General features: G+C 51.0%; 2 protein-coding genes across 3 annotated transcripts in view; one reads left to right on the forward strand and one right to left on the reverse strand.

Annotated features, from left to right (window-relative positions):
- The window catches only part of TG (thyroglobulin), a 199,963-nt gene that overhangs the window by 125,374 nt on the left and 50,934 nt on the right, over positions 1-23,655 (forward strand). The gene's annotated exons all lie outside the window — the stretch shown is intronic.
- On the reverse strand, positions 761-21,914 carry SLA (Src like adaptor). 2 transcript variants are annotated; one of them, XM_016216106.2, is made up of 7 exons: positions 21,737-21,914; positions 13,403-13,502; positions 12,472-12,558; positions 8,345-8,448; positions 5,545-5,676; positions 1,851-1,986; positions 761-974 (listed from the first exon to the last, which is right to left on the reverse strand). In XM_016216106.2, the coding sequence occupies exons 1-7, from the start codon at positions 21,912-21,914 to the stop codon at positions 761-763; spliced, it is 951 nt and encodes a 316-aa protein (XP_016071592.2). The 2 variants fall into 2 exon arrangements, with proteins under 2 accessions (XP_016071592.2, XP_016071593.1); XM_016216107.2 differs by lacking the exon at positions 5,545-5,676 and having other exon boundaries at positions 21,737-21,797.

A 23,655-nucleotide genomic window follows, 5' to 3' on the forward strand; every position in this document is an offset into this window, starting at 1 on the left:
TGGTCTAGGACCGCACTCTGCTGCAAGGCTGTGGCTGGGACGGGTGGAAGCTCACACGGTTCCGGGCCCCACCCTGCTCCCCTCCAGCAGCCTCCCCCCTCCCGTTGGCCTCGCCCCTGCAGAAGTGGGGAGCCATTGACTTCGGCACATGCGGCTTTGGGACCCGCCGGGCAAAGAGAGCTCCCGATTCAGGGCTAATCAGGGGAACCGTTAGTGTCACCGAGTTCCCTTCGAGAGGAGGTGCGTGCCAAAGGCCTCTGTCCGTTGGCTGAGAAAGTTCCGTGCAGGGCACCGAGTGCAAACCCAGACCTCTGGCCAGAACTGGGCTTTCGGCTCCTCTTCTCAGGCGTTTCTCATTCTGAAGTTTTCTCCGTGAGCTCGGAGCCTGACCATCTGGACAGTTTGTTGGTGGCTGGACCCTGTGCCCTTCTTGAGAGAGTGTCTTTCCCACAAACACGGTGAGCACACACGTAACATACAAGCAGGGCTCTTCCGAACCGGTGCCCGGCCGCATCGCGAGCCGACGCTTAGTGCTGTCCCAGGACCAGTCTGACGCCAGGGAGGGTCCCCCAGGACCGGTCTGACGCCAGGGAGGGTCCCTGTGTCATGATGCGGAGACAGAAGACGGGAGTCCGAGTCTCAGTAGCTTCTGTCGGCGCCCGGAAGACGCAGGCTCCCCAGGGACCGTGCCTCCCTTCAAGACCCCGGCAGAAGCTGGGAGCTCTGTCGCTGCTGGGCACCCCGAGGTGTCCACCCGGGGCTAGTCTTCGAAGTACGGCGGCGAGGAGAAGAAGGCGCTCTTCCTCTTGCTCCCGCTGTACACCAGGGAGATGCTTTTCTTCTTCCGGTCCAGGGGCGCGCTGTCGTCGCTGGTCAGGGACAGGTAGGACGCTATGCTCTCCCGAAGGCCGTAGCTGAAGAGGGACTCATCCACGCCGAGCGGGCTCCCCTCTCCCTCGGGGGCCTCCTGCAGCCTGTGGGCGGGAGGCGAGGGGACGGGGAGGGAACGGGAGGGATGGGGAACAGGAGAACGAGGAGAGGAAGAGCCTGGTTAGAATCGCCCTCATTTATCGCTCTGACGCTGCTTCTCATGCTTGTGGCTGTGCCATCTTAGATAAATCACCCAACCGCTCTGAACCAGCATTTACTTAAATGGCTAAAATGGCTAATTGCACATTTTAATGAATTTTTAAAAAATGATATCTACTAGGAAGAGCAGCTTTATTCATCTCCCAGGCAATTCTCACCTCTGATTTTCTTTGAATTTGCCAATGGGATGTCTGGATCAGTATTTAATTAATAAGACAACCCACCAATCAGCCCCCACTTACACATACCCCTAAAATGCAATAGCTGACACTCAAATAAAACAGATCAGTGGAAGATGTTTTTCCTTAAAAAAACAAATGATACCACCTTAGGATTTTGCCGGTATGTTTAAATTTTCTGAGTGAGTTTAAAATAATATTACATTTATACAAGACTATTTGTGTGTCACTCTTTAGGATCCTAACAGCAAAAGGAAGATGGTATCTTTCAGCTGGCAAATATTCTGCTAATACTGAATGGGGACTCAGGAAAAGTTTGCAGAATGGGGGCCTGGGGGCTCTGGCAGGGTGTTGCTAGGGTTGTGCCACCCACTGTGTGGGCCTGAGGCTGGGTCTGCCTCCCAGGGGACAGCAGGGTTCCACGGGTCTGTACCTGCTCCGTGTGCCCACCCTCAGGTTCCAGCAGGGCTGGCTGTAACTGGCCATGGTTTTCACATGGCAGGCTCACATGTTCATGGAGGGGACACCCATGCATACCTGTGCACGTGCACACATGCACACGTGCACATGTGCACAACCCACCTGGACATTCTCTTCCAGTCCAGGGTCTTCTGGTGCAAGGAGAGGGGAGAGTCAGAGGCGGCCCTCACCGCCGGGGCCGCTGTGCTCTGGGTGAGGCAGGGCGTGGTCAGCACACAGCACAGGCCATCGGCCACCTCTGTGGAAGGAGGCACACAGCGGGTCAGTGACTCTGAGACGCTGCAGCCAGCGTGGGGTGTGGGGCCGGGGGACCGCCCAGCACAGCTCCACCAGCTCTGGCGAAGCTCTTGTGTGCAGGGAGCACCGTGGACAACCGATCTCCCCAAAGTTCACAAAACAGCATTTAATACAGCGCGGCGGGCTAGGCATGCGCGTAGGGAGAAAGGGAGACAAGGGAAACCGTGAGAGATGACAAGGAAGGGAGGGGGTGGGACGGAGGGAGAAATAGGGAGGGAAGTAAAGACAGACAAAAATGATGGGAGGCACCAAAAACGAAGGCGAAAAGCAGAGGTTCGAGGCAAGAGAGAGAAAGTGGACAAAGAAAAAAACGAAACAAAAACAAAACCCACTCTTTACTCTAGACACTCCTACACAAGAGTGAAGGGTAAAGAAATCCCTCAGCCGGCAGCGAGGGGCCCTCGTCTCTCAGGAGCGTTAAGGTACAGCCTCCAGCTCCCGCAGGCCTCCTCCTGGCCAAGCTGTGGCGAGGAGGGTTGACTCTGGCTGTGCTCAGACATTCTGGTAGATGGGGGGAATTCGCTTGAAGACCCCAGTGCTGTCATGTCACAGGGGGCGATGGAGTGGGCGATGGAGTGGCTGCTGGCCTCCAGCTGCACGGAGCCACCGGCTCGAGCGAACCCAGCGCCAGGTTTTAGGAAGCACGGTACACCCATGGGTGTCTCCACCTCCCGTCTTATTTATGGAGCTCTGGGGGTATCCTTACCAAAGAACAAAAGGAAACTGTAGCTGACGAAGCAAACCCAGGCTATCGGAGTGTGGTGGCCAATGACGCCTGCAGCCAGCCTTCGGTCTGCCCTTCACCATGAACTGAGTGTCCACCCCACTGTCCCACCCCCAGAAATGTGAGGTCAGAGGGAGCTTAACTGCATGTGAGTCTGAAATAATTACCTGTCATGGGTTGGAAATGGAAAAGGCTGCCCAGGTTAGTGGGGAGGGACCGAGTCAGACACAAAGACTGAAGAGCTCAGCGGCAGGAGACAGCCCAGGCGGGGACTGTGTGACAGTCCTTCTTTAGAAAGGTTAACACTTAGGATGATGAGGAAGGTTTGGCAATGAGAAAAGGAACTAACACTTGTGAGCGCGGGACATGGGCCCCGGTGCTGAACGAGGCCACATCGCTGAGACGTCAGGAATGTTGGGCCCATTTTTGGAATGAGACAGGGTCCTGGGGTCAAGTCACTTGCTCAAGGCCACAGAAATGTGACCCAAAGCTGTCTTATGGACTCAGAACCAGGCACTTGTTCTAAGAGCAACTCATTGTCTCTGAAATGGAGAAGAGAGAAATCCTACACTGCCTCTGGGGCCTGGACACGCTCGTCTCATTCCCGCCAGCCTGTGGGACTCTCTAGAACACTCATTCCTCCCATACCTTTCAACTCCAACTCTGCATTCAAAGCTCCCCTTTCCCATCCCTTTCTTTCTCTGGCATATTTTAGACTTCACTTGTGTCCCACCCTCTCTGCTCTCTCAGTCACCACCGCGCAGGGAATACTTCAGATGCCCACGTTCCACGCATGATTTTTTGGGTCCTCACAACAATCCTATAAGAGGCATTTAATCACCATTTCATAGATGAAGAAACTGAGGCTTTGAGATGTTAGGTAATTTGCCCGAGGGCCCCGAGGTAATAAATATAAGCAACCTGCACCACAGAGACGTCTGTTCAGACCCTTTTGTGCACAATCGCTCCGATCCTGTCCTTGAGAGAGAACCTGGCGGGAGGTGGAATTGGCCATGTTGTTTCCACTTCCCAGGGGCCTGGGAAGCATTTCAGGGTTTCAGCTCCATTTCAGTTACGGCAGGGCTGAACCAGTGACTGGGTCTGTCTCCTGATGCAGGGCCAGGAGGTAGTTGGGAAGGCCCTGCTGCGGAGGGCACATGGCCCTCAGGCGATGCTGGTGGGGAGCCTCACCGGGCCCTGTCCGTGAGATCCCGCTAGGGTGCATCCTCTCATGTTTGCTTTTGTCTATGCAAAACTTACGGTCTGACGCCTCTCGCACGGTTGTTATTAGAAGCCAACTACCACAACCTTTACTCGTAATCGGTACAAGTGGACTATTTCCAGGACTCCCTTCCTCTTTCATTTTTAGCCAGGCTGCTAGGTTTTCAGGTATCACAGAAATAATATTTATTTTGCACCTGCCACATGCCAGGCTGTGATGCCCACATTACATGGACGACGGTGCTCAGTGATCATTACAACCGAGCTGCTTGCATCCACGTTCGGTGAGCGGGGAACTGAGTCCGGGACAGGGGAGGGTTTTGTCTGCAGCCTCACAGAGCCTGCATCCGAGCCTGGGCCTGTGTCTCCCCTGCGCCATGCCTCCGTCATGACCTCCCCTCTCTCAGGACAGGTGTGACAACCCAGATTCCCCCTTTCTCCTTGAAAGGCCCCTCAAGACCCCACACCCTAAAGGTCCGCAGGGGTGTGAGGTCAGACCTCCTGAACCTGGAAGAGGGAAGACACCAGCGGACTGACAGCGACTCTCTTCCTCCCGCCGGCGCCAGGGAGGAAGAGGGAGGCCCTGGCTGGGGAAGGGCAGGAGCCGCAGCTCTGCGCCCGCATTCTGCACGCACCAGCTCCGTGAATCTCACCGCCTCCCTGGGTAGGAACAGTCAGCATCTTCATCACACAGAGAAGAAAAGGGGGCACCGAGCTGGGCACTGGCCCAAGGCTGCCCAGAAGGTCTGGGATATGAACACGGCGGCTCCACACCCAGCTTTTAGAAACGTAACAACCTTTTTTACTATTTCGCCCATTTCCACAGGTAGAATTCCAGCTCCTGACTTGGCGTTCAGGCCTGTCAGTCTAGCTCAGATGTCCTTGTCTAACCCTGCCCTGTCCCATCGCCCCCGTCAAAACCACGCCGTTGCCACCCTCTCGGTGGACGGCCCCGTCCTGGTCAGCGTGGAGCGTCTCGACCTCTCCCCCGTGTCCTGGAAGCCCGCGAATGAAGGGAGCCCAAGCCTTGGTCTGTGAGAGCTCGTTGGGAAACCCAGACCAGAGCACAGCTAAGGAGGGTATAAGGCAGAGCGAGGGGGCTTTAGGGAAACTGGGCATCTGTCGGAGCAGAGACTCCTGACTCTTCGTCAAGGAGTGGGGCCCGCTGCTGGAAGGCCGAGGAGGACTTTGACGCGCAGAAAAGGGGAAATGAGTGGCATTTCAGAACAAAGCCCCAGAGGCCTGCATATGCACGGTCCACTTGAGGAAGTGGAAGCTGTCTGTGGTTGTGAACACAGGGGTGTCCCGGCTTCTCTCTTTTACAGGAAGAGACAGGGTGAACTTGAGATTAGCTGCGTTTACTTACTTAGGGTGCATTTGCAAGCTACCCGTTTTAGCCTGAAATTTATAGTCTAAATGAACAGGAAAAGAGCACATGGAGAGGACAGGGTGGGCAGAGAGTGAAGTAAATCTCTGGCATATATTAATGACCCATGAGCATCCCAGACAGAGGGCACCACAGGGCAGGATCAGTCCTGATGGGGTGCTTCTTACCAGAATAGTGATTGACCAGGTCCTCCAGGCACTGGAAGGTGAGCCTTGGCGAGATGTAGTACCAGTTGTTCGGCAGGCGAAAGATGCGGTAATGCTTGACCTGCCGGTGTCTCACCGAGAGAGAGTAGAAGCCTGCAGGCACAGAGGACAAGTCAGTGGCATCCCATGTGTCCCCACCCAAAGGCAGCTGGTTAAGGAGACCACCACCACCGAGGCAGAGAGATTTTCTCAGCCTTGTGTCACACGATGACACCCAGACATCCACTCCCGTGTTTGGCACAACAGCCACGAGAACCCCATCTGTGTGGATGTGGCGCACTCTTTAGCACCCATGGGCACGCAGTATTTCAGCAGCCACGTTGCAGTAACCGTATTGCAATGCAGGCTTTTAGGTGCTCGGCTTTGCTCTGTGAAGTGTTCATGGGGAGCTCCCACATGCTTTCCTGGGTCCTTAGGCTGAGCTAAGTGGTTAGAGTTGGGTTGCAGCCCCAGGTCAGGACCTGGGTCACCCGTGGGTTCTGCCCGAGTACAGTCGCAAAGGTGTCCGTGCTGCCATTCAGTCCCTGTCCCACCAATGTCACCACACCTTTGCGAAGCCTCAGAGTTATGCCCGTTTTCTTGCCCCAACTCCCTCTCACTGAGGCTTGGTGTTCTCAGAAGTTTGGAAAAGGTGGCAGTTAAGACATTTTTCTGGGTCTCCCTAAGAAAACATGGAAAATGTGTCATTTCTCCTTAAGCACCATTATAGTAAAGGCCCACTATGGGTTAGTAAGGGCAGAACTTTGGGCAAGTACCCACTCCTCTCCCAGCCTTCATTTGCCCATGTGGGAAGTTAGAGAATTAGACTCAAGGCATGTGTAAGAGTCCTTTCTGCGCTGTGTTCTGGAGGCCCAGGGGCGAAAGGGTTACGGGGCAGAGAGAGGGGAGGGCACTCGATTTTACCAAGTCTTTTTTTTTTTTTTTTAATATATCTTTATTGATTTTAGAGAGAGGAAAGGAAAGGGAGAGAGAGAGATAGAAACATCAATGATAAGAGAGTCATTGATCGACTGCCTAGCCCGCAACCCGGGCATGTGCCCTGACCGGGAATCGAGCCCGGATCACCTGATCCTAGGTCGACACTCAACCGCTGAGCCACACCTGGCCGGGCTTTACCAAGTCTTTACTACTTGTGCTGAGCTGGGCTCAACTGTCTCCCAGCAACATCTCCATTCATTCTCAGAGAGACCTGGGGAGGTATTGTTCCAGATACTTTACAGGTGGAGAAACTAAGGCTCAGAGCCCCTGAGTGGCATGGCTAGAGGTATGCAGCTTGGAAATGGCAGACCTGGGGTTGGACCCTTGTCCTGAGCAAGCGTCTAGACTGGCATTCTGGGGGCGTCCCTAGCTTGGCGCCAGGTTTGCCCTCTGAGTCGCCCCAGCATGTGTCTTCCGGGAATACCAGTGGGGGCTTACAGTAGGGTGAGTAGGTCAAGGGCAGCAGGTGGAAACTTATGAGAACTTTGCATACCCAGGGGAGGGAGCTGCCACCCCGCCCGGCCCGGCCCAGCTGCAGAGCTGCCTGATATCTTTATTTTTAGATCAGCTCAGGCACCTCAAGCTGGGCTCTCCCAGCCTTGGCCACACCAGCGGAGAGGCTCCGGATCTGAGTGCCCTGCCTCCGGGACCCTGGAACATGCACAGGGATCTTGCCTTTGCTTTGATTCTGCTCTTCTCCAGCACATTAAGGTTTTTGAGGGGAAAGTTGAGGGGATTTTTTATTATGTATATATGGTCTCTGCTTCCTCAAAGTAAGGCTGCTGCTCGTTTTGGTGAAGGGCCCCAGCACTCAGCAGCTCTGGCGCTTAATAGATGCTCAAAAAATACTTCTAGATACTGTGTTTTCTCTTTTTGGATAGTGAGCGTGCAAGAAGCAAGCTGAGAACTTGGAAATATCTTTTCTGCTTAAATAGTTATTATCACCCTTCCTTAGCCTGGGAAAGCCCAAGTGTTAGTGTCTTGCGTCTACTGGTTTAAGGGCCTAAACTACATCCCAGATGCGATGGGAAGCACTTTCCTCTTGCTAATCCCATGTGATAGACAGATAAGGGGACCTAGGCTTAGAGAGAGGATGTGACTCTACATAATCCACACAGCTGGAACTAGAACTGAGGACCCTTGCTCTGGACCCGGCAAAGCTCTGCTATGTCGTTTTCACTGAATTACTTAGTGCGTAGCATGTAAAGAAAGTATGCTGATAAAGATCAGGGTGAGTACATAAGAGTATGTACCTGCTGGTCGTGATCTTAGAAGATATCTGATTTCATTGTTGGGCACAGAGGGAACTTGTACTGGGGTCTCCTATGTAGCAAGACCAGCACAGATATCATAAATACATTTGAATCAATCCACAACCTTATAAGGGAGGAGTTTTCTTCCCATTTCACAGATGAGAAAACTGAGCTCAGGGAAGTAAATGACCTGCTCCAATCTGAGAGCTTGAGAGCGCAGGCCAGGCCCAGTCCAAAGCCCATCCTCTCTCTCCACTCAGTGCTTTCCTTTCTTCTCAGTTGATGGGAAGCTGTCCAGCAGGAGTCAGCAGGGCCTGATATTGGTCCGGGTCCCCACTACCTGCATCTAGTCCCCTAGCTTTGATGCTGGCCTCACCAGCGGTGTGTGGGCTGCAGGGAGCTCACCACATCGGATTGATTTGCATGCTTCGTGGGAGGAGGGAACATGAGCCGTATAATGCATGAGTCAGCCAGGAGCCTAACCTGCTGGTCTGAACCGAGCACGAAAAGACGAGTCAGAGGCTGCTCACCTTTCTTCGTCTCACTCTCTCTGATCATGAAGGAGCCAATCTTCGTGTCAGGCAGTTGCAGCAGCTCTTCGGCCTTGTCTCTGCCCAGCCCTTCAAACAGCCAGCTGGGAAGCAGGAAAACAGCATGAGTACCCAGAGCACACCCTCCCCACAAAAGACAGGCACGTGTGGAAACTAAGATGGAGGGCCAGTTGACATAAAACTGTTGTGATGAAAAAGACTAAGCGATTGGCCCTACGTTCATTCATTCATTGATACTGTTAATCTTTCAAATAGAATTCCTTAGTGCCCACTGCAGGCCAGGCGTTTAGATGCATACAGGCCTTTCTTCCCCGCTTCTCAGATGCCAGCCGGACTGTGCCCGTCTGTACTACATAATATGTAAGCGCCCTAAAGCTTGGCAAAGCACCTACGTGGTGGTTCCTTTAATGTCTCTCTTTTTTTATCATCTAACTACCCGGCCCCTCTCTCATCGCCCCATGAAGGCAGGGCCTCTGTCTGTCTTTTTTGGGTTTCGTTTTTGGGTTTCGTTTTCGTGTCCAGGTGGATGAGCTTGGTATATATTTGTGAATGAACGAAAGGGCATAAGGAAGAAGGAAAGAAATGGTGCATTATTCCACCAACTCAGCAAGCGCCACTTGGCATTTGTTACATTTCCTCCTTGTATTCTCTTTTGCAACCTATTTTAAAAACAGTTGTCATTGCATATTCACTTACATGTGTTTCTTGCTTTTTTCACTTCATATAAAAAAGCAGCTGTAACACTGTAACCCAGCTTTCCAGTGGAATGTGCGCCTCCCGTGGGCGAGCCAGCACTTTTGAGTCCCTTCTAGAAAGAGCTCTGTGCACAAAGCAGTCTGTGTTCCCAGGGAGCGGCCCGCCCTCGCTCTGCAGAGCAGGCCTGGCCCCGTCTCAGCGTGGAAGGAAATGCGTGCGAGCCGCTGGCTGGTGTGTGCTCAGAAGCATTCGTGCATCCTTGTTTTTAACAGGCTCTGCATTTCGGTGAACGTACCCTGGCTTTAACCCTCAGGTCGGTGTTGGTGCGGGCTGTGGTGAATACTAATGCCCTGCTGAGCCCGCCCTTTATCGTTCCCCATGGCACGCAGGCAGGTCACCGGAGGGGCCGGCCGGATGCCCCTGCAGCACCCCGTGTGAGAAGGGCCACGGGCATAACACCAATGCCATTTATTCATGTCCTGGGCTCCAAGGCTGCTTTTGTTGTTAAGGTTATGATTATGCCATATTCGGCCAAATAGTTCCACTGCTCCTTAGTTCTGCACAATGCAGGGCATGTTAACTATTTTAGTGCACATGATAAACATTCACCCTTCCAAGTCCTGACCTGAAATTCCACTTATAAAAATGAAGACAGTAAAACAATAACAATAGCCGTGTATAAATACTAAGTATGGCCACATACCATGTTAAGCACTTGAAATCCAGTCCTCACATCCACCCCCTACGAGAGGTGTATTATCTCTCTTTTACTGATGAGGATACGGAAGGTCAGTATCCAAGTTACTCCATGTCAGCAACTGCCAGAGCTATAATTGGAATGCATTCTTCTGGGACAGTTTCATAACCACTGTACGGCACTGCCTCTCTTCCTATTTGATATTTTAAAGACATTTACTGCATTGGCTAGATTGGAAGCTCCGTACAGTCATGATGACATCTTACTCATCTGGGCTCTTCACCACTTCTGGTCCTGCCAGCACTCAGCACCACAGCTTCAGCGTGAAGGTGTTGGGACAGGCTTGCGAAACGAATGGATTGGCTTAGGAGAGTCATTACGGAACGTAACTCTCAAGCAAGCGGCTGCTCCCCACTTCCGCTCACCCTCATCATGCTAAGCACAGATACGGCTCTGGTGTTCAGGATCCAGATGGGTAATACTACAATTAAATGTACTGAATGCCATTCTTCCAAATATTCAGGCAGTCACCTGTTTCATCGACAGCATGTGGCACGCAAAGTCCTTCTCTAAATATAGTATATTTCTGGACCCCTTCAGACAAAAATAGCCCTTCCTTCCCTCCTTCCTTCCCTCCTTCCCTCCTTCCTTCCCTCCTTCCTTCCCTCCTTCCTTCCCTCCTTCCCTCCTTCCCTCCTTCCTTCCCTCCTTCCTTCCCTCCTTCCTTCCTTCCTTCCTTCCTTCCTTCCTTCCTTCCTTCCTTCCTTCCTTCCTTCCTTCCTTCCTTCCTTCCTTCCCTCCCTCCCTCCTTCCTTCCTTCCTTCCTTCCTTCCTTCCTTCCTTCCTTCCTTCCTTCCTTCCTTCCTTCCTTCCTTCCCTCCTTCCTTCCCTCCTTCCTTCCCTCCTTCCTTCCCTCCTTCCTTCCTTCCTTCCTTCCTTCCTTCCTTCCTTCCTTCCTTCCTTCCTTCCTTCCTTCCTTCCCTCCTTCCTTCCCTCCCTCCTTCCTTCCCTCCTTCCTTCCCTCCTTCCTTCCCTCCTTCCTTCCCTCCTTCCTTCCTTCCTTCCTTCCTTCCTTCCTTCCTTCCTTCCTTCCTTCCTTCCTTCCTTCCTTCCTTCCCTCCTTCCTTCCCTCCTTCCTTCCCTCCTTCCTTCCTTCCTTCCTTCCTTCCTTCCTTCCTTCCTTCCTTCCTTCTTTCCCTCCTTCCTTCCTTCCCTCCTTCCTTCCTTCCCTCCTTCCTTCCTTCCCTCCTTCCTTCCTTCCCTCCTTCCTTCCTTCCTTCCTTCCTTCCTTCCTTCCTTCCTTCCTTCCTTCCTTCCTTCCCTCCTTCCTTCCTTCCCTCCTTCCTTCCTTCCCTCCTTCCTTCCTTCCCTCCTTCCTTCCTTCCTTCCCTCCTTCCTTCCTTCCCTCCTTCCTTCCTTCCTTCCTTCCTTCCTTCCTTCCTTCCTTCCTTCCCTCCTTCCTTCCCTCCTTCCTTCCCTCCTTCCTTCCCTCCTTCCTTCCCTCCTTCCTTCCCTCCTTCCCTCCTTCCTTCCTTCCTTCCTTCCTTCCTTCCTTCCTTCCTTCCTTCCTTCCTTCCTTCCTTCCTTCCTTCCCTCCTTCCTTCCTTCCCTCCTTCCTTCCTTCCCTCCTTCCTTCCTTCCTTCCCTCCTTCCTTCCTTCCCTCCTTCCTTCCTTCCTTCCCTCCTTCCTTCCCTCCTTCCTTCCTTCCCTCCTTCCTTCCTTCCTTCCTTCCTTCCTTCCTTCCTTCCTTCCTTCCTTCCTTCCTTCCTTCCTTCCTTCCCTTCTTCCTTCCTTCCCTCCTTCCTTCCTTCCCTCCTTCCTTCCTTCCCTCCTTCCTTCCTTCCTTCCTTCCCTCCTTCCTCCTGAGTGTGCACTTCTTGGCCAACATCTGGCCTTGGTAGCTTGACAAATGAGACTGTGCCTCGGGAGGGCACCTAACCTTTCCAAGGCTCTTGCATGGAGGTTGGGGAGCTGAGCTGCACAGGTCCCAGCCGGGGTGTGCCGGCCTCCAAAGCTGCCCGCCTGCCGCAAGGGCCCTCCCACACAGCTGCAAGACAGGGCAGTGCGCTTGTTTTCTCACCCTCATGACTGATTTTTTTTAACTTTCTCCTTTTCTGCTTGATTCTCCATTTGTCAGGTTGGATGTGTAAGCGTGTTCGGTGCTAAGTGTTCTCTGCCTATGACTGGATAAGAACATGGTTACCATGTGCCTAGTGTTCACTGCAAAGCCAGGCGTTCTTCCAAGAACTGTCCATGCATTACCCTCTCCTTTCCTAACAACCCTATACTTTGGCCATATTATTCTATATTATTATTTCTATATATTTGTACTATGATCTCTAGTGGACAGGCAAGGAAAGGAGACTAATGTGCAATGTTGAGTGGCTTGCCCACAGTCACACAGCCAGTGAGTGACAGAGGCAGGACTGGAACCTAGACAGACTGATTTAGCCACTGCTCCGCTGCGTCCCTGTTTCTCCTGAGTGTTTATTGCCATGTGCCAGGAGTGCCGAGTTAGAGCTGAAAGGTCTAACCCCCTTTTTCTTCCTGGTGGGGCCACTGAGTCTCAGGTTGGGGAGGGGCTAGCCCAAGGTGGCTCCCTTCTCTGTGAACTGAGTTGAGAGTAGAAGGAACCTCCTCAAACCCAATGCCTTCCTTTCCCCTGTACCAGGTTGGAATCTCTCTGTGCAAACTTATAAGACATGTACTCACCCATGGTAAACTCTGGCCACACATATTCCAGGGATGTAGTTCTCTCGGCCAGTGCTAAGGGAAATGGCTTTCCACCAGCCCCCTTCACTGCAAGAACAAGGACAGATAGGAAAGAGTCAAAGCTAACTGGCAAAATGAATGAATGAAAGAACAGAGTAATCGGATTTCACTGGGGGGGGGGGGGCGGGGGGCACATTGCAACACTGTGTTTTAGGATCTATCATTGGCCATGTTGACCCAAATTTCTCCATATGAAAATTCAGTTGTTTAAGTATATTCCCCCATTCCAAGCTAATTAGGAAATCTTCCCACATGCTGGCAACAGCCACCAGAGATCAGCAGATGTTTCCAGCTGACGTTCCACAATTGGGGGCTTTTTAAAAATAAGTGTGTGGTCTACTGATTTATACCCTATGATATAACCAAGACTGTTTTCTATGTCTGTGTCCATGAGGATTTAAATAAAAGGGGATTAGAGCTCCCATTCGTTCTATAGCTTATTTCAAATCAGGGAGAGATAACAGGATCGAAGGCAATATTGTTTGTTTATCGTCAGAGGTTTTGCAGACCCCTGGGTCCTCCTTCCTGGGTTTGCACTGGCCGATAATATCAACAGCGCATGTGTTGTGGGAGGTGAGGCTAATATGAGAAGCAGAGTTTGGATCAGAAAGAGTCTCAAAAGACATTAAGGGATTTAAATTGTTATCCAATAGGCAATGGGGAGCCACTGAAGGTTTTCGGGTACTGGAAGCATTAAGGAAGATGAAACATTAAGGTCTTCTGTATGGGCCAAATTTCTCACTTCACAGTAGAACCAGGGCTCCTATGGAACTGGCCCCTATGGGAAAGGTTAGCTGAAACCCAACCATTCCGTCTAAATTGGGTTCATCCTTTTGGGGGGTGTCATGAAAGTTTTTGAAAGCTAACTCACTCAGAAATCACACGCAGTTTTTCCCCTCTTCGGAATATTGGAGGGCTGATGTCAGGAGATGGGTAATCACTTAGCACGGCCAGGAAGTCGCTGTCCAGTCCTGGAGAAACAGAGACAAAAGGTGTTCTTTTTTACAAGGAGATAAAAGGAGGGCCTGGGAGCAGTGGGTGCGAAAATGAGTCCCTCTAGGGGACTTTTCAGCTAGAGACACCTTACTTTTTGAAATAGCAATTTATATAGTAGGTGCTCCTCTCTTCAGGGATGGTGGCACAAGGTGCCTGCAGGAGCCCTGGGGATCAGGCGACCTACTCCCATTCTCAAGTCTGCCTTGGCCCTCATGTTGTTAGGCATCCAGCGGTCCTTGACCTGAAGTCACAAGATCTACCTTCAGGGTCTGCTAACATGTCTACTGATTCCTGTAACCTTGAGCAAGTCTCAGAAGGCCTACTAGACTCAATTTCCCCACCTTTAAAATGAGGCTAATGATACATCCTTCCAGGGTCCTTATGAGATGAGATGAAAGTATGTGGCAACACCATATAAGTGATAAGGGCTCTAAAATCATCTCTTCTTACTGTCATTGCTCGGATGCCCTCTCTGGGCCTTGGGGGTCCTGCATTTATAACGTCATGGGGTTGTTGGAGGTGAGGCCTCATGAGTTCTGAGGAGCCACCAGAACTGGGAAACACTAACTCTGAAACTCAATAAAGCACCTCTTCCTTGTATACATCGTGTTGGGGATCTATTTAATAGGGACTTTGGGAGAGGGGAGGAAGAAATATTAAGTACTTTTCATCAAATTATATTGAAAATAATTCTGGTGACATTTTGAGAAGGAAAGCACTCTGGTTCATACAAGTACAGCTCACTGTAGATGAGAGATGCAGGGATAAGATACGCATTTGCTTTTTGTTAGAAAGCAAAATCCTGTTTCACAGCCTTAGTGATTTGCCTTAATTATGCATTACATTCAGGGTAATATTGGGGTAAATCCAAATTAGTAATTACAGTCATTGCTTGCTATGACGTTTATCACTCCATCTGCTGGCAGGGCATCAGAACTCAAAATTTGGGGTAACATATATACTCATTCATTGGCAATTATTGACTGAGCACCCCCATGGGCCAAGCATGATAGACACAGCAAGCCAAGTCTCCCAGCCCTGATGGAGCGTGTTCCAGAGAGCACACAGGTAATTGTGGGAGGGGCCGGTCCCTGCCACACTCACCCGGGAAATCCTGGAGGATCAGTACTCGGGCATGGCAGGCTGGGTGGCCCAAGCAGGCCACTCTCTAGGACCCCCCCCCCCCCCCGCAACAACCCGTATGTCCTATAGCCTCTAACAACAAGTCCTGGACAGACCAAGTCAAAAGAGACATGTACTAGAATGGGTATGAAAGATGAAGGAGGATTTTTTGACACAGGATTTGTTTATCGATTGGTAAATGAACCAGAAACAAGTTATCACTGGGAAACAGCTCATTAAGATGTACTGTCACTTGGGGAAACTGGGTTGCAAAGAACAAACAATTCCTGGGGTGAGATGGAAACCAAAAGTGATTCACAGTGGCCATCGTCACTGATAGGGATTGGGCCCTGTGACAAGGAGCAGCGTCAGACCGAGTGTAGCCTCTGCCCTGCCCCAAGCCGTGGGGAGCCCTCCCTTAATAAAAGGGGGTCTTCCCCTGTGTAGCCCACGGCCTACCCCAACAGTTAGAGGCAGCACTAAGGTGTGTGTTTGGCTTGAAGCCAGAAGTCCCGAGATCTGGCAAGAGGTGAATCCAGTTTGCTGAGCACGGAGCTTTGCACATGTGGAGGGAGAGAGGTCAAGATGGGAAATACAAATCAGCTCCAGGCCCGAGAAGCTCCCTGCTGGTCAGGGGCCTCACGCACTTGGTTTGCTCGGCTCCCCAGGAGATCTGCCTTGAGCCTGAGGCTGACTTTCCGAGTCTGAGTGTGGACGCATCCTTCCCACTGGGGCCTGGTCAGTCTGGAAAGTGAGGGGTTGGAAGCCGCCTTCACGGTAAAACCTGGACGAATGGCCCCATATATGAGCAGACGGCTTCCTGACATGCACTGTACTGCTTCTGGAGCACAGTGATGAGCTGCTCTGTTTTTCTCACCGTGCCAGTTCCCACATCCTCAGAGCCTGTGCCCTCTGCCAGGGACACACCCTGCTCTTTCCTCTCTCATCCCTCCCACCCCCATCAACTCAAAAGTCTCCTCCAGGGGGGCAGGCTTTCCTGCCCTACCCCTCTTGCCCCCCCCCCGTTTTTCCTTTGAAGCAATGACTCCAGGCCAGGTGACAGTCATCGGGAATGGCTGTCAACTCCAGGAACAGCTGTCCTGTAGCCCTCAGCCCTGCACCGAGCCTGTACCACAAGGACGCTCACAGCAGGTTTCTCGAATGAAAATACGGGGAGGTCCCTGTGCTACTGAGCCCTTCATATTGGCCGCTGTTCCCAGAGTAGGCAGGAGAAGCAAGCCTGGTTGGTGGCAGTGGCAGGCACTGCGGTGGGCGGTCACCCGGGGGGGCGGTCATCACAGAACCAGCTCGTGTGAAAAACAAGTGCTGGCCCGAGAGGCGCGGCGCGTGTTATCTGTCACCATAACAGGACCGTGACGCAGTTTGTGTGTGTGCAGAGGACGGGGCTTTGATCTCTGATTTCACGGTAAGACTGTGGAACAGAACAACTGTCTTTCTCAACCTTAAAATCAAAAACTAGTAGAAACAGAAACCAAAGCAAAAGCCCGATGTAATAACAGCGGTTTCAGCGGGGAAAGGAGGATTAGGGCCTGGAGAGTTTCGATTTCGCGCCAGCAATGGTGAGTTTCCTGTGGAATTTCCCCCACACTCATGTTTTTATAGCTGTCACACCTAAATTTCACCTAGGAAATCGTTCACAGGGCCTATGCTTGAAGGCAATGACCTTCCCGTGGTCCTCTGCGAGAGCTCAGGCCCCTGTCACCTTATCACCAGTGTCAGAAAAACCCAAGACCAGCAGGGGAGAGCTGGAGGTGGTCAGGAGCCCTGATGAAAGGACGGTCATTCCGAATGCGGCCAGGCGCAGGGTCCCACCTACAGTGCCCCGAGCTCCGGTCCCTGCGCTAAAGTAAATGCAACTAGGGGATTTAAATGTGCTCGGAAGTTCAGCTGTATTGTCTCGCACCCCTGGGGCGCCCTGCTTCATGGAGAGCCCAGCATCTGAATTTAACGAGATCAGTGAGTAGCCTGGAGAAGGAGGTTGCTGAGGAAGGTGGAGGGGTTTTGCAGACACAAGATAAGGGAACAAATGAAGTGATGAAGTATGTGCCAGGCATGAAAAGAGAAACCCAGAGAGAGTTTTCAGAAGAGAGAATGGGCTTCGGAATCAATTAGACCTGGCTTAAAGTCTGCCTTCACCACTTCCTAGCTCTGCGATTTGGGGAGAGGTTGAATTTTAACTAATCTGAGCTTGATCCCTTCATGGATAAAAATGGGAAATATAAAAACTGCCGCATATGATTGGGTTAGGACACAGGAGCCCGCCTCAGTTAGGGGCAGCTGGTATTTTTATGTGATGGAGCGAGGTTATCATTCATAATCCCAAACCCACTTCAGGCAAGAGTATCTCAAATTATCAAAATTCTCTTAGTTGTGTGAATTTGAAAATATTCTTATCTGCCCAAAACAAACTCCATTTGGTGAGAACAGAAGATGAAATTCAAAAGATCAAATATTTGCTGATAGTTCAACTCAAAAATGAGTCAGACTGAACAACATGTACAAAAGTGTAAAAATAGGAAATGAATCCAAAAAAGGAAGGAAACCCAGGCAGAACTTACTGGCCACAGATATTACTCGTTTAAAGAGGACAGCCCTCCTCCCTTTTATTACATTATTAGCTTTTAAAGTATTGTAACTAATTCTTTTAAATGCTGAAAACCTTTCAGTAGATCTAATTTATAACCATCTAGCAGAACCAGACATTCATTCCTTCTAGTGCTCCACACAGAGCATATATTCTCATTTAAAGGGTGAAGAAATCAAGGCTGGGGGAGTTTTAGCAACACGTCCAGGAGAGATTATGACAATTTCTAAGTTCATGGGCATGTTACACAGCCACGTAGCTCTCCTTGGCACTTAACTACCAGGTTCCCCCAAGTGAATAATTGGTCCTTGACAAGTTGGGACAAAGGCTGATTTAAATGATGCTTCAGAGGTGGCTCAGCAGCTTGGTTAGTTGGAGGGCAAGAAACTAAGCCCAGTGACTCCTGCTTCGGCTTACACATTCCTTGAGTCTTGCCCAAGCTCATGACCTCTGGAGGGGTTAAAGCAGGCCTTACTTTTCAACTTTTACAGGAAACACATACACATACCACTAACCAATCAGACAGGGCTGGGCACACAGGCCTGATAGAAGGTGACCCAGTTCTGGTGGTCACCACAGGGCATGGGCTGCACCTGTGGGTCCTGTATTGTGGCTAGAAAGTGAGATACAGTGGTCCAGAAAGCTCTTTCCTGTCCACAGCCTTGGTTTCGCTATCTGTTCAATGGGGCACATTGGAACTGAGCCAACCCAAAGGCTCTTAGATGCTACAGCGAGGTGGAGAGACTCGCCTAAGAACACATAGCTGGTAAATTGAGTGCCCAGTCTCAAAACCAGGTACCTCTCAGCAGAGAATAGACCCCACTCCCCACCACCAGCTCTTCTTGTCACAGCCGAGTACCATCTGCACTGCTACTTACTGAGTAATGTTTTTCTTCATGTCAACTCACTTAAAACATTTTTAGTCCCATTTTGAACAGTGTGAAATCATGGGTTTGATGGGCTATTTATTTTTCTATCATAGCTATGAAATGTACAATGATATAAAAGTTGAATGATCATGTCTCACTTCAATCTGTCTTGTGGCCCAGCAGCGGATCTAGTCAAAGATCTGATGCAAGCTCCTGTCGCTGGTACCCTCCCAAGGGCACTCTAGTGTCTGTGTCGTTAAATCCCATGACCATGCTCTTCCTCGCTCTGGAGAACACCCATCGCCTCCTGAGAGTCTGTCCTTGTCCTCTCCAGGCCTGTAATGTTGGGGTGAAGGGAGGGATTCAGGCCATTAGCTGTCCCCTTCTCGGCTGCATGGCCTCAGGCATGCAACTAAACCTTGTGCCTCGGTTTCCTCAGCTGCAAAGTGGAGAGGATTATGTGCTGCCACTATTGTGAGAATGAAGACTTGATGTGTGTAAAGCACGTGGAATTGTGTCTGGCATACTATAACTCTAATTATCTCCATTTCACAAAAGAGAACAGAGGCCCCCACAGCGGCAAACTGAGGTAGCTCATCTCTCATTGGGTGCTCGTGTATGGGCAGGTCTAAAAGCTGGGCCTGTGGTCTGCAAGCTTCAGGGAGCTCAAAATGCACCAGGGGCTTGTAAGCAACTAAGTGTGCTGCTCCCACCCACCATCACTGGATTCTGATGAGCAGGTCTGGGGTGGGGCCCCGGAATCTACATTTGTTGACTTCCCAGGGGATCTGAAGCAGGTGGTCTGAGGGCTACTCACTGAGATGTGCCAGGCTGGGTCTGCGACTTCTCTGCCCCCCCCTTCTTCCCCAGAGCTCCCCCCACCCCATTTTTCCACCAGGGCAGGGCCCTAGATACTATGTAAATACGCTGCTTAGCATAATTTCCATCCTTGCACAGAAGGGGGTCTGAGCAGCTCTGGGTGTGCATTTCCACCTCTGGCAGTGAGATCTCACTTTAGGCCAGGGCAATAAGAAGGTAAGAAATGAACAGGGGAAAGATCCCAGCTATGTGACTGAATTCTCTCCTTGATGGGCGACACATGGGTATTCCCTTGGTCAGGTTCAAGTCTGACACACAGCAGGGGTCTGAAATACATGTAGAATTGTAAAGAAAGTGAGCTTTTTGGGATGAGTTGAAAACAAGCCACTTTAAAACTTTTTGGGGGGATGGTTCTACCACTTTAAAACTTTTTTGGGGGATGGTCATTCAGACGCAGCCTAGTGCAACCAGATAACCCCAAATGGAGTTTTAAAAACTCCATCCCTCCCACATGTATCAGGTGGCCACTGTGCTGCGCTGAGCTGCGCTGCGAGGGAGGGATTTTCTGATCTCTGAGAGCTGAGTCCCGCCTCGTGGGAGCCTGAGTGACTTACCTCAGGTCACACAACTCCCAGGGGACAATACCAGAAGCTCAACAAGGTCATTAGCCTCTGAGACCTGCCCTATTTCCTCTGCGCCTATTGTGATATTAGCCTCTGGGAACTAGACTAATCAGGAATGTTCTGCAAAGCTTAGTGTAGTAGACAACAGAAGGGCAAAGTCACAATCCTGGCTGGGGAAGAATGGGCTCCTGAAAGCTCAGACCATTTCTTTGTGTGAAAGTCCACAGGTTGGTCTCCTGGGGGGCCTTGGTGCTTGACTCTCCAGCACTCAGGCCAACAGCAAGGGAGCTCTGATGTAGGGGGACTGAGCAGCCCCTGCACCGTGGCCAGGAAGACTAACCAGATGAGTAAGCGCGAGTGTGAGCTGAGTAGGTGTGTGTTCCATGAAAGCCGAGCCCTTTGCTTCATTTGGATAAAGTCTAATGAATGCAGCATCAACTGTACCGCCTCCCCCCCCCCCCCATCCTGGTAGGTGTCAGAGAAAAGAGGAAATCAGGTTAGGACCCATCACAAGGGGAACTTTTCAGGGGTGGGGATGGAAAAGCCACCCGCCGGCCCTTGATGTGGTTGCCTGGATTACAAACTCGGTAAGACCTGGGGAATTCTCTACCCAGGGGGCGGAGGGCTGGGGAGACCCCTCTACCCCTTTTTCGAGGCGACCTCCCACCCACACAGTGGAAAAAGAGAAACTTATTTCATGACCATTTGCATTTAAGAAATAAAGGCAAATGAGCAAGTCTTTGGGGGCCCATGTTTTCATGGAGGTTGCTCAAGCATGTGGCCCCCTTGGCCCCAGGGTGAGAGGTAACAACACAGAAGGATTCGGAGGGTGGGTGCCTCCTGAGCTGGCCGGGCCTCTGCATTACCGTGTCAGTTTTCTAGAAGTGGCCATGACCTGGAGAGGAAGCATGACCTGGGCTGTTTGGAGAAGTTGGGAGGAGGGACCCAGGCTTCCTCCCAGCAGCAGCAGATGCGGCAGCTCTGCACGGCTCTGAGCTTTGCATGGGAAGGAAGGGCCCTGCTTCTCGGGCTCTGGTGCACACGCTCACTCCACCCTATCATGTGGTTCCAGCTCCTTTGTCCCAGGGACCATTCTTTTTCCCTCTTAGGTTGGGGGTGGCAATTACCAGGCTAGAAAGGAGGGCCACTCAAAGTGACCAGCAGCTGACATGAGTGGGGAGCAGGGCAGCCGAGTCTCCACATGCTCACTCAGGGATGTCTGGGGGCCAGGAGACTATGCAAAACCTGGGTGCCTCCATTTCAGAAGTGAGAAGGCTGCCTTTATTAAGGGGCCACAGAAGTCGTGGAATAAGTAGTAGGTAGAGGCAAGGCAGGAACCTGGCTCCGTCTACTTTCACGTTGCACTGTGGCTTGGCAGACATTCTGGTGAGCACCTGTGCTTGCGACCTTTGCCCAGGGCAGTGATGCAGGGGGGCTTGGGGAATCAGGCGTGGTCAGCCCTGTTAGGGGAGGGAGGCCAGGCCCCGAGTGTTGTGACAGGAAATTAGAAATTAGAAGTGGAAGTGTTCCGAGGTCTCCAGTGACTGACCCTGGGGACACTTATGGATCACCTGACCTCCTCACCACCCCCTTCCCAATGCCCTAGGGGACCCATACAGTGTGTCCCCCAATGCCCTGCCTAGGAAATAAAGCCAGGCTGCTAGAAGCAGCCAGCACCGTGAACCTAAAGAGTGATAGATTTTACTCTCGCCGTGACTTTTTACTTGCTGGTGTCCTCTCCCAGCTCTCTGGCCAGTCCCTGAATGGCTGTAGCTTCAGGAGCCTAGTTCCACCTGGCATCTCTGGGGAAAGCTGACTTTTGCCATCACCGATTAACCCTGTGACATTGTGCCCTCTCCCTCGAATGCCTGACCCTTGAAAACAGCTATGTTTCCTGTGTTGGCCTCAGTTTTCTCCACCTACAAAGTAAAGGGATTGAACCAGCTCTTCTCAAAAATGCCAGCAAATCAGCACCCTTTGGGGTGCCACTGCCCAATCTTTTGAACCTTTAATTATGAAAAGGTTAACTACAAGCAAAGTCAGGGAGACAGTATAAGGGGCCCCTATGTACCCATTGCTGTTTCACCAATGACCAGCAACCCCATCACCCCATCTTCGCCCAGGCTCTCCTGGGGTGGAGTTAAGCATCTCACCCAAGAAGCCAGACTTACCATCTGAGCAGGGCAGAGGCCTCTCGGGAGGTGCCGGGGTGGATCGCACACTATTTCCCATCTTCCTCGCTGCCCGGGCTGTTGAAGCTGCTCGAAGCCTGCGGCACAAGGGATACACACGGGGAGTCAGCCACGCGCCCAGCCCTCTGGGTGGAGAGTGACCCAGTTTAGAGTACATCGTGCATCATTTTCAGGCAGCTCCCTTCTTGAAAGGCGGTTGTTTTATGTGATGATGAGATTTGTGAGTGTTGGTTACATTTACGCAGCATGAGTTCTTTTATCAAGGGAATGACAGAGAAAAACCACAGAGAGGGAAGTTGCTAGCAAATGCTGTTGGTGGCAAAAGTTTCCATTCCCCTGTGCCCTGGGTGACAGAAAGCTGCCAGCCCTGTTTGTGTGAGAGGCTGAGGGTGTCACATGGCCTGCAGGGTCCCTCCACTCCTGAGCCCTGGCCCTGGCTGCCTTGCACTGGGGCTCTCAGCTCCGTACCCAGGAGTTGCTTCACTGCCTGGGGCTGAGGGGAGGCACTTTCTGTTTCAGCTTGCTCTTCTGCTTGGGTTTCTCAACGGCTCTGACAGACAGTGAAAAAGGAAAACTCCGTAATAAAACTATGATTTGCTGCATGCTTCACACTTTGACATCTGCTGGTACTTTTAAAAAATTATTTTTCAATTACTATTCACATACAATACTGTATTAGTTTCAGGTGTACAACATAGTGATTAGACATTTGTAAAACTTACAAAGTGATCACTCTGGTACCGTGCAGAGTTATTGCATTATTATTGACCATACACCCTCTGCTGCACTTTACATCCCGGTGACTATTTTCATAACTGGCAATTTGTACTCCTTAATCCCTTCACCTTTTCCACCCAGCCTACCAATGCCCCTCCTATCAGGAGACCATCAATTTGTTCTCTGTATCTATGAGTTTGGGTTTTTTTTCTCATTTTGGTCTTTAGATTCCACATATGAGGGAAATCATATATTATTTGTCTTTCTCTGTCTGACTTATTCACTTAGCACAATACCCTCTAGGCCCATCTATATTGTGACAAAAGGCAAGATTTCATTCTTTTTTATGGATGAGTAATATTCTAGCACATATATTTCACTGTAGTGATTTCATTGTATATTTTTGATTATTGTAAAGTCCCTGCATCCTAACCTCATTTTTAAGTGAAGGAAGCTGAGTCTCAGAGAAGGTAGGGGACTTGTCTAACGTCACACAGCACGTAACCATTGGACTGGGATTTGAACCACAGATGCTAAGTCTCCAGTTTGTTCCATAATGGTTTAGGTTCTGGCTTGGAACACATAGGCTAGGTGACCACTGGCACATTAATGACCTCTTCCTGCCTGTTTTATGGAATAATAATAAAATGACATTGTGTCATGGCTCCAAAATAAACAGATAAAGCACATGAAACACTTAAGAACATGGCCTGGCAGAAAATCATGTTAATATTGCCATTTATAGGGTCTTTTCTGATTGTATTCAAAGTGTGGGCTCTCATCAAGTATTTTCAAAAGGGACTTAGGTTATTGCAGAATAAAACTGTCCTCCCAGCTGCCTGAAGCACAGACCATCCCATGGAGCTGTGCCTGTCTCATGGGGACACAGAGGAGAATTTGTGGGGCAGGTCCCCAGCTGTCCCATTCTTTGTCTGCAGTTCAGGATCAAGACCTTAGGAGTCTGAAAGGGTCCAAGAGGCAGCCAACCCACTCCACCAGCCTTAAATCCTTTCCCTGCGCACTGCATTTCAGACTCTGGAGCACTCGATGCTCTCAGAGCAAGGCCTTTCAAAGGTCCAGGGAGGTCTGCACCACTTCCTAATTTCAGGGTAGGATGGCAGAGGTGGGATACTTTGTATATTTCCAGTGCCTTCCTGGAGCCCACCAGTCACCCCAGTCCC

This window comes from Miniopterus natalensis, chromosome 16 (assembly GCF_054644295.1).
Source record: "Miniopterus natalensis isolate mMinNat1 chromosome 16, mMinNat1.hap1, whole genome shotgun sequence".
In the NCBI taxonomy this organism is placed as follows: domain Eukaryota; kingdom Metazoa; phylum Chordata; class Mammalia; order Chiroptera; family Miniopteridae; genus Miniopterus; species Miniopterus natalensis.